Source organism: Bacillus rossius, chromosome 1, assembly GCF_032445375.1.
Source record: "Bacillus rossius redtenbacheri isolate Brsri chromosome 1, Brsri_v3, whole genome shotgun sequence".
Lineage (NCBI taxonomy): Eukaryota > Metazoa > Arthropoda > Insecta > Phasmatodea > Bacillidae > Bacillus > Bacillus rossius.
The window spans coordinates 33,936,482-33,952,876 of record NC_086330.1 but is presented as its reverse complement, the minus strand read 5'-3'; the positions used below and the strand labels follow the sequence as shown (position 1 = coordinate 33,952,876).

At 39.6% G+C, this 16,395-nt stretch overlaps 1 protein-coding gene across 1 annotated transcript in view; it reads right to left on the bottom strand.

Moving 5' to 3' along the window:
* Positions 1 to 16,395, bottom strand: part of LOC134534279 (protein madd-4) — a 191,240-nt gene that overhangs the window by 129,462 nt on the left and 45,383 nt on the right. The window contains exons 5-6 of the mRNA XM_063373000.1: positions 15,186 to 15,315; positions 13,577 to 13,679 (exon numbers count right to left, since the gene is read on the bottom strand). Of these exons, the coding sequence (XP_063229070.1) occupies positions 13,577 to 13,679; positions 15,186 to 15,315 (233 nt within the window). The remainder of the gene's footprint in view (positions 1 to 13,576; positions 13,680 to 15,185; positions 15,316 to 16,395) is intronic.

Below are 16,395 nucleotides of genomic sequence, written 5' to 3'. Positions count from 1 at the left end.
ACCGTAAAAATCACAATTAAATAAAAACAAAAAGGTTAAATTGTTAAAACCGTAATATTAGTAAGGCTCAACTTGAGTATTACGAGATATTCGATGAATATTCACACTGTGGGACTTTAAAACATTTCAAAGTAAAAAAAAAAACTAAAAATAAAGATATAGCTTGTTACTATATTCTAAGAATAAAATAAAATAAGCTGGCCGTTTGGATTGAATAGATTATTTATTTTTATTTTGACATTAAAGTTAATTAAAAACTTTCGCTAAATATATTGTATTTAACTTTTCAAAGTTATATATACAAAAAATTATTGTCGTGCGTTTTGTTGCAAAGTAAATGCGTAAGTGACAGACTCCTCAGTGCTCTGAATCGTTTTAGAGATTTCTCGTAGGAGCAGGAGGTTTAGGGGCGCCAGCCATAAGGGCGAAGAGACGCATGATGGAGGCGCGTAGGCTCGACTTTGTAGTCATGCGCACCGGAAAATAAATATCACGTGGGACGCTCGCCAACTCACGGAATAAGCTGAGGCCCGGTTTCACCATAATACATTTAGGAATTTTATGGAGTTACGTTTATAAAAATATGACACTTATAAAAGCTACAACAAATCTGTGGAAATTTTCTATAAACCAGTGAAAACTGGTCGAAAGTGATTCCAAATGATCAGTTTTAACAGCTTTTCCATAATATGTAACTTATTCGCTGAAGTTATCACGGTTAGCGTTTAGCGTGAGTTGTTTATGTTCGTATCATGATTATTTAAGCTTAACGGGTTGAAATATTTAATAATATCATAACATCAGATAGTCTGCTTATCGGGCTAGTTGTGTAACACACAAACAAATTATTTGAAATACGTACCAAATTTTTGATTTTTTTTTCCAAGTTAGTGATGTATAGAAATATACCATCTTTCGTTGTCGACGGGTGTTATTTCAGGGTGCAACTATTTTTAAGTGTATTACAATAAAAAAAAATGAATTGATTATACTTAATGTCTCGTCGACATTGAGTTCAACAGCTATGCAGAAAGGCGACGCGATGCTAATGGATCATGAACGGAATTACGGGAGTACGTAGAGAAAACCCACAGGCTTGAGCAACGTCCGCTATGTTTCTCACTAGCGAATATAACTCTGATAGCATTGGTGGGAGGCGAATGATCTGACAACTCGAATAATTATTCCAATTAAGGCCTATTAATACAGGATAAGTTTGAGTTCGACTGACAAAATAAGTTGTAAACCTGTATGCGACTTATGGCATAAAGTGCTTCCCAAGTCTTTGTAAATGAAGCTGAACAACAATTTCATTGTAAATAATACATAAAGTATTTTAGGCAGCGCAACCAGCGTCTGAAATATGTTTAACTGAAATAAGTTCTACAACCACAGCGTTTTTTTTTCGCTGTAGCAAAATCATTTCATTGAAATAATAAGGAACACACCTTTATATCCCACGTATTTTTGTGGCGTGTTACTATATCCAATTATTTCAATTAAAATAATTTTTTCCACAGTAACAAAATTCGGAGTGGTTACAGGGATTGCAAAATATGTCTCCGATGTACGGCCACTTGAGGTGGGGTATCCTCGGATGATGTAGCGCCTGCCAGCCGCAGCCTATGCAACCAGTCTGGCCGTCCGGACACGAGGATTGCCTGCCTTCCCCAGATGTCGGGGCAGGTCCTCGCGCTTGAGATAACCTCGCCAGCTGCGGTGACGTGACACGATATCTCTGACACGTGACATTACCGTCAATCCCATTGGTTGAGAACGCCCGATGGCGTGGTCTAATGCGAAAGTGATTTCTAGACTTCATTCAGCTCGGTTGCGCTCTAGAACATAACTCTAAGATTAGAACAAAGCTATACAATGTGAACTTTGAGTGCATTTGAGGGTGCATGTTGTTTAAGAACGATCATGTCATAAGCTACATTTATTGCTTTACCCAGATAACTTTGTTTACATAGTGTTGATCCAGATGTTGTACATTAACTCGGCTTGTAAAAACCAGTTGCATGTTCAAACATTTATATATATATATATATATATATATATATATACATACTTTAAGATGCAACAATTGTTAGTAAAAATGTTGTAAAAACTGGAATGTGATTCATAAAAAACAAAATTCCACTGATAAACATTCGAATACATTTCATGTAGGCTCCTACCTACGCATCATGTCAAACACGTTCATTACGTTATAGTTCACAAATTTAATTGTTTCAATTGTAGCAACGGAGAGGACAAAGCCATTTTATTTTAATCCGTTTCTTCGTTAGATTTATCTTCGTTTAGTAAAAATTCATCATTAAGATTGCAGCTTACTCTGAGCCACCCCAAAAAATATCGAGTGTAAATATTTTCCTCCGGAAAGATGCTCCGAGGAATTACTTGGAAGTTTTAAGATGAGTCCGCAGAGCGAGCGAAGGTTTCGCCCGGACTGCTTTCGGAATGGTCGACGAGAGAAGTCGGCACTCGCAGCAAATTTTCGGGACACAGCTCTTTTGAGGGTTGGTCCGAGTCTCTTATTGGTCACCGGCGACTCTTGCTTGGGAAGTAGTTCCGGCAATCTGCAGCGCTGACGCGGGTTGGCGGACAGCGCTCTGGGGGAGGGGAGCACAGGGGGTTCAGAGAGAAGCGGGACGAGTGGGGGAGCTCTGACGGACACTGTTTGGGAAGCGCTTCAAGGTTTTGTAGCTCGGCTGGAGTCGTCTCGTAAAGAAGCGAGATAAGAAATTTGCTGTGTGAGAGTAGCTATGTTTGTACGTCAAGATGAAGGCAGAGGCCGCGTATTTAGGTCAGTTGTTAGGTTCGGATAAATCCCGGATGGAATGAGAACACGGCCCACTAGTACAGCCATATTATACAATTTGTGTGATTTCTGTGTTTATCTCACCAATAAATTACAAACAAATTATTGAGGACTGGAAAAAATAGTCTATTTTATAAGATAACAGACTAGTGGCGCACCCAAAGAGACTTCTTCTGTTTACTCAGACTTACTTGAGTAAAACCTTGGTCTGATAAGCAATATAAGAGAGAGATTATGTGACACAATATAACTTAAAGATCGTAAGCTAAGAGGGCAGTCAAGTTTTTCGTACTCTTATGCGAATAAGAATATATAGCGTAAGTGAAAAATTTTAAAACTTAGCAATATAGGTACTAAACATTTCGCATATCTTCTAAAAACATATATTTGTTGGGTCTCATGGTAATGTTCATTTCAGTTCTTAGTTTTTTCATAACAGCTTTTTGAAGGTTCAAATCAAATTTTGCTGTACGGAATTTGTTTTACTGTGCGTTGGATTTTGACTTGTGATTGCGCCGAGGAAAGGTTCAATTCGCTAAGAGGAAAAGCGCCAAAGAAGCAATGGTTGAAGGAACCGGGATGAAGACACAGCTACCGCACCAGCGTAAAGGAACCAGGTCGGGGGGAGGGGGGAAACCGACATACGGCCGAGGAATATGAAGTCGTGAATGCTTCAATTTCCAACCGTCTTGGTCGACGAATGTCTGTTCGGAGTCGCAGGACCACGCCTGGAAGTCAACGAGGAAGTGAAGCGGACATTCGAAAACCGCTCACTTGGACGGACGTAAGAGCGGTAATTCCCCCCACCCCCAACCCCGGCCACCTTTTCATGACAAGCCGAACCTCCGGCACGTGTTCGCCCGCCATTAATCCAGACCGCGAGCCCCTCCCCATCCCCCCTCCCTTTTCACCGGCCGGCGGAGCGCCCATGAATCTTCAACGCGGAACTTTTTTCTCCTCCTTCTCCCCGACAAGAAAATCATCGTCCGCCTCCCAGAACCCCGGCTCGCTCGCCCGCCACTATCCCGTCCGCCCACGCCGGCCCGTTGAATAAGTGAGTGGTTCCGTACGCCCTCCGGGGGCTGCTGGAGGGGGGGGGGGTGAGGGGTGGATGGCGCACGGGGTTGGCTGCAGACCAAACAAAGCAGCTCCTACCTCTCTGCACAATAACAACCCCCTGCTACCTTTGCAGTGAAAGCTTCCAGCCTTCTACTCGCGGGTGCAGGACCGCTCGCGGGGAGGAAAACCTAACCACCCCCCCCCTCCCCCACCACACACACACACGCGCGCACACACGCTCGCGGGTCACTTGAACTTTGCCCCGCACAAAGGAGACCCCAGCCGACGTCGCCAATTAAAGCCCCGGGTCCCGACCCCCCCCCCCCCACCCCGCACGACGGTCCGAGTCCCGTTAACACCGGCGAGTCCTCAGGAGCGAGTTGGCGCGGCGGTGAGACTGGAAACACTACCTGGCGTAGCTGCTGCGTCAGTTCCATAGATGGCACACGCACGCTATACCTAGTATGAACCTTGCTCTCAAGTGCCAGTCAACTGGTTGACAACAACTTAATAGAAAAAATGTACTTAGGTACGCGCGTGAGAAGTTATACTTCTTTGGCATCATTAAAAAAAATAGCTTTTAATTGCATGCAAATAATTCTCCATGGTAGCGTTATTCTCCATGGTAGCGTTAAACGTTTAACGCAACCTTGTTGGAAGTCGCATTAGAAGTATAACTTCAAAAACAAATCGTGGCTGTGTAAAAGCTAATATGCTATAATTTTGTTGAGTAGCTCGAAAAGAACTCATCAGAAAGAATCGTAAAGATTCCATTAAGTAGTGAATATTGCTGAAAAACAAAATACCAACACATCTGCAAGAAATTAGCGTTAAACTTCATTAAAATCAAAGATTGTGCACACCAACTCCCTTACTTCTTACCTCCATGGTGTAAACAATGTATCTGTTTAATAAATGAGGTACCAACATTGTGATAACGAAATCAAATTTATTTTCTCCTGGAAAAACGTTTGAGTTTTGGGTTAAAACTGATAGAATACTTAATTTAAAAAATTTATATACAGGAAAACTAGCTATTAAAATTAAAACGGAATTATGATAGTATCGAATACAGTACCAACAAACTTTTAGAGCAGTTATTTCGCAAGCCACCAAAGGCTTTCGCTAACTGGAAGGATATTTTTTTTGTAATGAAAAACGTGTTTGTGTTTTCGCGACACGTTGCCCCCATTTCATTGCATTCCGTCGTCGCTACGTTCTCATAGATTCAAACCATCATTTATGTAGCGACCCCTTTCTTTTGACGAGACGTAAAACTCCAATTAATTCCAAAACCATGGCGTGACTTTAATTTATGAGTACTGAGTTTGCTACCCAATTTCTTCGGAGCCTGCTACAATATTGGAGGTCCCGTCAGTAGCCTCGAGGTTAGGTCTGATACAAGCCAAGTTGGTTATTTCATGTTCTTGTAATTACTACCAATGAAGGGATTTTCCTGTCGAGGGTACCCCCTACTTGGGCACACATACTGTGTACAGAGCTTCAGAAGAAACCACAAGATTTGAATTTATACTCGAGATACCAGAGTGGGGTCTGTTTACGTAACGCATTTAAGAAGGGCGCATAAGTAGAACTGTTTCCGTAATTCGTTTTTAAACGGTATTTTTTGGGGAGTGAAAAAGGACTAAATCGCTTGTTTTCATAATAATTCATAGACATGAGACGCCTGGCAAAGATTTTTCAAAGCACCCACGAGGTTTGCATTACAAATATATCTTCATTTCTCCACCAAATAATGTAATGGTCACCACTCAGATCTCATAGCTACCATATGCACGACGAGAAGACTGCGCGTCGGTTCAGACTCCTGCGCTTAGAGATTATACCTACCGCTCTAGAAGTTCTTTATTATCCTGCCTCACCACCACAAAAAAAGGTTACGCGAGTGATCAAAATTTTTTAACACTTGTGTGACTTTTACAATTATTGGATAGTATTTCGTGTTCAACTGGTGACATAATTAAAAAAAAAAAACACAAAATGCAGAAGAGTTATCATAGGAAAATAAAACCTCCAAACATTAGAATGGCCAAAAAAAAATTAAATAACCGTCATACGGCGTGCTGAGCCTTTGTAACAACAAACCAATTTACTTAACGCACTAATTTATACATTTCACTATCTTAGTGAAGTTTGAATAGGTGCATGTGGTGTTCCAGCGCACCAGAATGAAACATTTCCGGCAGCCGGCGCGGAGCGCAGGAACTCCGGTACGCGCGCCGGACGCCCGGTACGTCTGGCAACACCGCCCCGGGGGCCCGCGAACAAACCGACTCGCGACACGGAAGGCTATCCGCGTCCGTCTGCCGGCGGGCCCGGCCTCCTCGCGGGTCGGACAACCGGTGATTACACGCAGCATGAAGTACAGCCGCGGCTATCCCGCGCATCCATCTGCCTGCAGGCCATAGGGCGTTAGTGGGGCCACGGCCGCCGACTGAAGAAACTCACCAACCGGCTTCAAGTAACAGACATGCGGCACAGTTCATGGCCGAAGAATATGCAGAATTATATATACGTAGAGACCGGAATATGCAGAATTATACGTAGAGACCGGAAAAAATTTTCGCGGATTCATTTCGTGATAGGCTGAAATTCGAACACGTGTATAATTCTGCTGGTTCTGCTGTTTGCTCGCGGTTTAACTGGAGCTCTCTGGGCCAATGAGGAAGACTATCGACCAAAGAAGCGTCGAATCACAAGCTACCCACTGGAGATGACTCGCAATTTAGTAACCAATGCACACGCGTGTTTACTTGAGAAGTGCAGAGGATAATGGATGCTGTCCTAGAGGTCATTGAATCCGCGAATTTTCCCCGGTCCCTAATTATACGGTAATTACTAGAGACCTGTAAAATTCGCGGATTCAATTCGTGAAATGCTACAATTCAAATAATTATACCTTAGTGCTTCTTCTGCCGTTGGTTCACTGTTAATCTGGAGTAATGAGGGCCAATTAGAGACCCCTCGCTCAGAAAAGTGTCGAATCACAGACTGCCCAGTCGAGACGACTCACAAGTCAACAGCCAATTAACAGTTTGCATTTGCCCGAGTGTGTAGAGGATAGTGGAGTCTATCCTGGAGGTCATTGAACCCGCGAATTTTTCCGGTCTCTAGTAATTACTCTTCTCCTTGAACACGTAGTACACAATTTAAGGATCTACAGTATATAAGTCTCTCGTTTTATTTAAAAATTTCACGCTTTGAAAGAAAGTTCAACAGACAGCCAAAAATGCTTATTAAAAGGGAGGCAAACTGGAAATTGGTGTGAGAAAAAGGGGAGGGGGATAATTTCATTCCACTCCCCCCAGAGCCACAAAAATGTATTCTTAAATATAGCTTCATTTGCCCCTTCCCTCCCTTTTATTTTTTCCTTCGTCCGTGAGACTAGCCCACATATAATCAAGACGTCTTATAATGCTCATCGCTAAATCACAAGTTCACATCCTTTTATCGGTTCATACGTTTGTTTGGTAACTGGCTCAGGCTTGTTAAGAGCGTTTCATGAGCTCTGTGGTCCACTCATCGAAGTGAAGCAGATCTGTGGGTGTCTCGAGTCTACTTTGTCGCCAAGTGAATCACGGAATGATAAGTCTCGTACGAACCCTTGGCCCGGCCAGCGGCTAAAAGGGCCGATTTACACTTCGTGAATTAGCATAGTACATTCAATCAACTGAAATCGGGACGAGTGCGAACACGCTTAAGAACAAATCATAAGAAGATATAATAAATTTTATTAAAAGGGGTTTATTTCGCTCAATGTTAAAGCCGCTAGTCATATCAAATAAAAATTAAGGGTATTTAAATATGAAGCTTAACTGGGTTAGTAAAAAGGTACATAAAACATTGTTCAACCAATAAAAAATGTTATAATTTTATTACAGCCACTTGTGATTGTATTATTTTTAACTTTTTAATCAAATATATAAAAAAGTGTTAAAAAATTAAAAATATTTATTATACAATTTTTGTAGGAAACATTATGTAGGCCCAAAACTACAAGACACATTCTAAGCGGTATATGAAAAATTCCATTCAATAAATGAAGTAAAACTATTTCGAAAATGAAATTTTAGAGAGTAGGTAGCTGAACATTCACACTTATGAGTATCAAAAGGGCTGCGGCCGTAACGTTTTAACGAAATTATGTGTCTTTCAGGAAATGTAATTGAAATGAGATTTTATATTTAATTTGTAGCAAAATTTTGCATTATAAAGTGGGTTAAGTTAAAAAATTGTAATTCAAACACGCAATCTTGGTTTCAACCGTTTTTAAGTCATAAAAATTGTCTGTCTTTTAACTTTCATAATTTTGTTTCGTTAAAACATTTTATATAACTGAATAGAATACCAAAAGTAGATAGCGAATGGCTGCTGCAAATATTTTCCCTTGTGAATTCATTAACGTTTTGTTTTCATTTTGGGAATATATACGAATATAATAATACTGTTAGTAGACACTATATATCGATGGCTTAGTGCACAAATATTGTATGTCCACTTTTTCTAGTTTTGAGATATGAGAAGTTGAATGTTTGTGAATCTTTTTAAGTACATGCTGGCTGTTAATACATGTAATTACAGATAGTTATATGAAATAGCATTATTGACAATCATATTTAAACTCATATATTAGCTTACTTTTAAGGTGACTAAAAGTTTTGCTTGTTTTAAAATACCAACGTATGGACATACAATGTTTATACTCTTGCACTATGAGTTTAGAATAACTAATGTGAGGGCGCAACCATTGTATTGTAGATTGTAAAATTCTAATTTATATTTTATTAAAATAAGAAAACCTGTGAAATGAAACATTTACTTTAGTAAAACCATTAATTAATAAAATGATTAACAATAATTTAAATTACAATACAGTGTTAATTTAAAACAAGACACTAGTATTCATCCCGCAAATGCAGATACTACAAACAGTATCTATTGATCAGCACAAAAAAACTAATTGAAAAATAACCAATCATGTTGGAATTAATTAAACTTCAACTATTCAGTCTTTGATATTGTCATTGTTGGATCTTGAAACTACAAGATAAAACTATTCAGTCTTCTTCCTCGTCAGTGGCTTCCCATGGCACAACATGTCTTTCTTTTTTTGCTGCAGGTATTTCTTCAATGAATGACTTGTATTCTGGGGGAATTATACCTTTTTGAAGAAGGTAGATCAAATCCTTTTTCTTGGCTTCAGAAACTTGCAGCCTTCGTAGATACTCTTTTCAAGTTCAATGGTATTCCACGATAGGGTGATTTCTCGCCTTCCTTTGTGCAAGACATTTATTTATTGAAATGTTACATCGCTGAGTTTGTGTTTGAACTGAATTGTAAAAGGCAGTTTTTCTCAAACCTCAACCACTTTATCTTCAACCAATTGACCCTTTGTCCACCACTGTCTTGATTCGTGTTGAGCATGACTTGAGAAGCCAGAGACTGCAAGTCGAACATGTTATTGAATGCTAAAAGTTTAACGTTGTAGGGTCCAGGTTTCTTGCGAGCCATCTGGATAAGTAGACTCCATTCTCTAGTCGTATAAACCGTTTTGTGTTTACGAGCACGTTCTATTGTTGCATGCATTGACTCTGCTTCTAAGTAAGAGTGGCCAGGCTCCATAAATTTCATGTAAATTAGGTACTTGTAGGTGCTCCGACTTGTTGACACAATACAACATAGCAGCACTAGTGAACTTGTTCTAATTTATATTCCTGCTGTTTATTATCCTTTTCCTCATGAAAATGTAATACTATCCTTCTTCCTATGTTATTGCCCTGTTTGGCATTAAATCCTTTGTAATTCACAGTACATTAAGATGATATTCTCAAACCATCCAAATAACAAAGCACCACTTAGATAAAACATCAGCACCAGTAACAAAACACCAATATTAAAGCCTAGTCACATACTTGTATGTCCACAAGTACCAATAAGAGATTGTTTTGAAAGCACAGATATTATAGCACAAATGTTGCATGTCCGGACCTACTATGTATGTGCGATACCATTAAAGATCACGAATATTGTATGTGACGTTGCAGCTGACATTAAACATGATGGCTGAAATCATAGTAGCACAAATGTTGTATGTCCGGACATACAATATCTGTGCTTCATGAATAAAAGCAACTTCGTGCAAGTTGTTACAACATTGTTTATACAACATCTGTGCACAATGACCTCCTTTTATCTTTGGTTCATACTACAATATGACCCTGGATTTTCAATAGTTCCAGTTTTTTTTGACATACCTACTATATTTGTACACAAGATAGAGTAAGCTCTGACGATTCTAAATCTGTATTTACCTTAAAATCAGCCAAATATGGACATACAATATTTGTGCGCTAAGCCATCGATATTACAATATGAAATAATATCACTGTTTATAAGTAGAATATGCAACATTTTGGTATATTATTATGATTACTGTACGTTTTACATTTTAATAACCAGATGTCCAAGCGTGGTTTTTGACTTAAGGAGTCCGTCTACTCAAGGGTGTATCTGTGTCAGTGAGGCGGGATGGTAAGTGCGACGCTCGCTGTTGTTTCTAGCGCGGTATCGCCTCTAAGCTCAAGGCTCTGAACTGGCGCGCAGTTTTCTCGTCGTGCATAGGGCAGCTATGGGATGCGTACCGTAACCATTATATTAGTTGGCAGAAAAATTAAGATAAAGGTGTAATGATAAGGCCTTTGGGTGTTTCCAAGAATCTTTACCGGGTGTTTCATATGTAAAAATTATTCTGAAAACACGCTTATAAACCATTTTCAATCATATAAAAATACAGTTTAAAAAAGAAATACAGAAAAAAACCACTCATTCACTCTCAATGCGTTCTTAAATGCTTTCCGTGTAACATACATCATTCGGATATTTCGACCAGTTTTCAAAACGCGTGGATTTTTTTGAATATATGCACATCGTATGTAAGCCCAGCTCAGGTGGGCCCCTTGAGGCCCCTACGATTTTGTGGCTTGCTTTGTTGTGGCTTATCTCTCGCGATATTTCGGTTATATTCGGGCGTGTCCGTCGCTCGATGCCTAGGATCAAGATCTCACCGATTGTTCCGCTATGGTTTAGACTTTAACCACGATTATATCCCTATTTGTCACCAATATGTGAATCACTATGCATTGTTGTTATCTGCCAGGGGGCACTACCACAAGCGGCAGCCATAATTTATGTTGTTTTCTTTCTTTTAGTGTTCTTTCTACGCCCTACGTTGAATACATGCGCTACCTAAGGTCTAGTTTATTAACGACGTAACTCGTGAATAAAGTTTATAAGATGAAAGTCCGCAACGTTTCGGCTTGCTTTACTTTCTTTTTTTGACGATAATTAACCCGCAAACGTTTAAAAAGCGAAAATGATGTTCATATGAGGCAGCGATTTTTAATTTGGTGTTTAAATTTCTGAAATTTTTTCTTAGAAAGAGAAATAATATTTTATATAAAAACTATTCAGGATTTACCTTTTTTTGTAAACATGAAGCATTAAAATGCGATGTATGAAATAAATGTTTTAATTGAGTTTTATTATTTGCGTATTCCGTAATCCAGTAATGGCCAATTAAAATTTATCTGAGGGCCAGATACAATTTTTTTAAACCAATATGATGGCCAGATAAGTATAAATTAATTATGCTTTTGTACAAACTTTTTATTTTATGTTCTATATGTTCTTTACACTTATTTATAACTGAAAGTGTGTCAATTTGATTAAAAAAATCGAAAAATGAGTCTTCTAAATATAGTATTAATAAAAAATACAAAGCTAATAATTTCAAAAAAAGAATCATTACTGAACATCATAAATGTTACTTTAATAAAAATATTAATTTTTAGTATTTCTGTGAGAGTACAACAGCTTCTGCTGACTAATGTATTCCACATACCTGCACCTCCACTTTTGGACAAATTTTATTTTCAACCATAAACTTGACCACCATTTGACGTTCTTTCTGGTGTAATACAACACTAAGATATACAAAAATTTCACAGATTTCCGATAGAAAATAGTTGAGTAAATAAGTGAGATCCGCTTTGAAATTCTTTAAACTGCTCTCACGAAAAATATTGTTTTTGTGACATATGTGTCTTATGCCTTCGGGGTGAAGATACGTGCAAACAAGGACAGCTACCAGAAGACAGTGGCATAAAATATTTCTTAGTTGAAATAGTTTTAGGCGGACCGTGCTCAACGGTGGCCCGCGGACCACCAGTTGGCTACGACTGTCGTATAAACGATCCAGGTTATTCTTGCTCTGACTGCGTGTTGCATCCTGGAGTCATGCAGTTTCCGTAGTTCGTGAAGATGGACCTGAACACAGCTTAAGAAGAAAACACGCGATTTGGAAACTGCTCAAGAATTTCTAAAATCCTTCCTGTTCACAAAAATCGTCTAAGAATGCGCTGAGGGAGGATTGGGTGGTTCTGTTTTTCCGTATTTTATTTTTAAAACTGTAATTTTTAGGAGAGTGGAAAGTGCCTAAACATACTTTTTTTTTCCTGATATCAGTCTGTTCCTAATGACGGGAACAGATGACAGTTCCAGAAACGTCGCAACTGTTTTGTCATAGGAAACCTACTGTGTTTTCAGGGTTTGATGTGTTGTTTTGTCCATAATATCGTTGTGTTTGTATAGTTTCTGCGTTGTCCAGGATTTGTTGTCTGTCTACATTTAATATTACTGTTGAAACTTTTTCGTCGTTATAAGCCCAATGTAGACGTCTGTGCTGTTATTATTTATTTCACGTCGAAATTATTTCCTCGCAATTATTGTTGTCTGATATTTTAAGTTTATATGTGCTCGTCTGTGTTGTAGTCGTTTTGTTGTCCATAATACCTGTTTAGGTTCATTGCTGGGTTTATCTGTTTGACATAAGCTGATTTAGGCTTGCGGGCTAAACACATCATAAGGAACATCACTATCGAGTTTTAACTCTGGGTAACATACACTTGAAAAACGGAAATTTTGATTTTGAAGTTCCATTGATTGCACAATCTCGGTGCATCAAGGCTACGCATCAGAATAAACCGGTAGCCGTGAAAAGGCAGGTAACCCCGCACCAAACGATAGCGCGTTACAACTTCAAGGCAACGCCGTATATTGAGGAAGTTAAAAACTAAAATTTTTACTAGCGATTTTTAATTCACTAGCAGCCGCGAGATTCACTAAACGGATGGTTTTTTTTACCCATTTCACCAAGGATAATGATAGGAAGTTGCCAGAACTTGCTATATGACCGTGTGTCAGACATATAGAAATGACACAAACTCACTGTTTGTGTGTGTTTATGACCCACCTCCTATGATTAACTATTAAAAAAACTGAATTAGGGATGTAATTTCATAATTATATGTAGGCTATGTCACTCTCAGGCCCATGAACTATATATGTAAATGGAAAAAAAAAAAATCATGTCGATCCGTTGCTCCGTTGATGCGTGGAAGAAGTGCCGTACAGACAAACACGTTTTCGCATGGTAGGGATTTTGCATTTGTGATCTATTCCCATGACAAACAGTGGGAAACTGCAATGGTATGTTCAAAGAAACTGTAAACGCCTGGTGAAAGCACTCGAGGTACTTGCAGCACACCCGCTGAGCTCCCGCAGCTGGCCTGTGCACAGTCTACACAGTCTGCACGCGCACAGACACGCCCTCACCTTGAGCTTGGTGCCGTTGGCTTCTTGCGCGCAGTGTACCTGCCGCAGACGGGCTCCGCCGCCGCAGCTGGCTGAGCAGGGCCCCCACTCGGCTATCGCCCACCTGCAACGAGCACGGTCCGCGGTCCATTCCTGCTGTTCCGCGTGCCACAGCTCGGCTCTCGGTTGGAGTGGTTTCCTGGACGGAACTGTGTGACCGCGGTGCTGCCATCTCTGCCAGATGGCCGGAACCAAAAAATTGAGGAACTATAATCGTATTAACGGCTTGGTTAATTTTAACAAGGTGAGCAGTATTTTAATAACATTCCTTGTTGACAATCAGTTTCCATAGCTGTTTCATTGTATAGTTCAAACTTTCGCTCTGCAAATCGAAAGATTCGATAGAGTCGACGTAGCTGCTCCGGCAGCGAATTCTAGCGGCGATGTGGAAACTACGTGTGATTCGCGTCAGGAAAAAAGTTGTTAAAAAACACAATTCTCGTGTATTTTTTCACTCTCGGTATTAATTTAATGAATATTTTTTTGTCATCAAAATATATCTGTTTGTTGTTATACTGACAAATGTGTTGTTTTTTTTTGTTGGTGGTCACGTACATTTTTCTCCAGGTACAATCTGCCAAATAGATTGTAGAAAACAGCTGCTATTAACGATACAAACATTTTGTTCACATATACTGTTTTAACAGAAACAATATTCGAGCCAACTACGATCCTTATAACACAGTGTGTTATGATGGTATATTTTTTTAAGGATAAAAGCTATAATAACCTGTGCTGTCAATGATTTTTACTTTATATATCGGCTTGTTTTTGGGTTGTTTTCTGCGTGTTTGCATATTGATCCTTTTTGTCCGTTATTGAGGTTTCTTAAGACATTCGATGAAACCAGTAATGGCGTATGTAACAAGAATCTTAAATCAATCTTCCAATAAATTGCAAGATCAGTTAAAAGAACGTATTATTTAAAATAACGTTCATAAAACAGAAATGTTAGAAAAACATAATTTAGTAAAGTACTTTTAAACGAGCTGGAAGAGAAGGTAGGAGAAGGGAATGCTTATCAGTGGGGCGCGGCTAGGGATGTCGCAAAATATTTTTGGGCTCGTCATTTTTCTTCGAGTGAAAATATTTTGGCCTTGCAGGTCTTGGCGAGTGATTACATAGACCAGCGTCATTCCGATGATGATGTTTTTGGAACAGTTGACTTATTAACCATTATCAGACGTGGTCAAGCACCATTTCCGCAATGTTTTTAACATGACAGCATGAGGATGGCGAGGTAAAAAAAAATGAGGGAGTCTTTCAGTACTCGCCAATGCTGTGTAAACATCTAACCTCGGTAACGATCAAATTCATGTACTATCATGTTGTTCATGGTAGTTTTGCTAATAAAATATAGTAAAAAAACTCGAACACGATATTTAAAGTACAATTCTTTAAGAATGCCGAGCATGATAAATATACTGAACAACGAAATATTCACTTTTCAAGTACTCATCGAAATTCTAACGTGAATTGCACACTATTTTTTTCTGCGCCTGCTGATATAATTCGCTGCCTGAATCGTAAACGGTGCTAGTCAGTCGGCCGGGGAGGGTGTCGCACTCACTTGGCGGGGCAGGGGTGGCCGTTGCACTGCACCACCTGCGGGTCGGGCCTCAGGGAGGCGTCGCACAGCTCCTCCTGTGCCGCCTGGCCCGACACGCGGTTACGACACACCGGCGTCGACATCTTGTACCCTGCGGCAGCAACACACCACATGCTGCTGCGAGGTCCCTGTCTTAGCTTTCCAGCTCTCGCCCTATAGCCAGTTCCATACACCTCTATGGCAGATTCCACAGTCCTCTTTATTCTCTAGCAAACATCCCCTGCTTATCGAGACTAGCTTATCCATGATTCGACACTTCTTAGGCCTATGACCTGTCATTGGCGCGGAGTCCTCCGGGAAAACCGTGAGCCAATAGCAGAAGGATCTCAAAGTTATAATTATTTGAATAACAACCTGTAACAAAATAAAACTTCAAATTTTTATGGTTTACATCTATAGGTAATGTCACGATTATTTGGGAAGCAAAGTAGACTTGCAACACATATACATTTGCTTCACGTTGATGAAAGCTTTTGACACGCACATTAAAACCTGAGTCTGTCATGAACTAAAAGTAGAATTGGTTACATTATCACGCGGAACACGCCAAAATATATGACCTTGTTACCGATTAATAAGAATTCTAGAATGGCAGAATCAGACATAGGCAAGTTAAGTCTAGTCTGGAATAAAATGAATTAGCGAAATGATAGTGCCTCTACCTACAGGGTCAATAATTATTCGTGAAAATATTTTTCAAGGCTTTCTGTGTGAAAGAAAAAACACTGTAGCAAAGTCTGTGTTGAGTGACTGGTTGAGTTTCTTTCAGTTACGTTTGCACTGTAAGCACAAGAATCACATAAATTCAGAGCGTAAGTGAAAGCGTCCTGATTAGCCCCGCCAATAATATCTTCTCTCTGAGACGAGTGCAATGGTTTATTAACGTCGTTAACAGAATAGAATAAGCCTTTCCACGAAGTATGCGAAGCAGAAACAAATTATTTTTGGTTTGGTGGTGCCCAGTTTTTTGGCTACTAAAAAACCAACATTGCATGTGAGACCCTAGTTGCTATGTTTGACGTTAGCCCAGTGACTCATCACTAGAGTACTTCCAATGGCGGATCCCGAGAGGAGTAGGTCTTCCCCCCCCCCCGAAACATAAATCGTTTGGTGCCATAACCAAAAAAAAAAAAAACAATATATGGATACACAACCAGAGATTTTCAGGTAC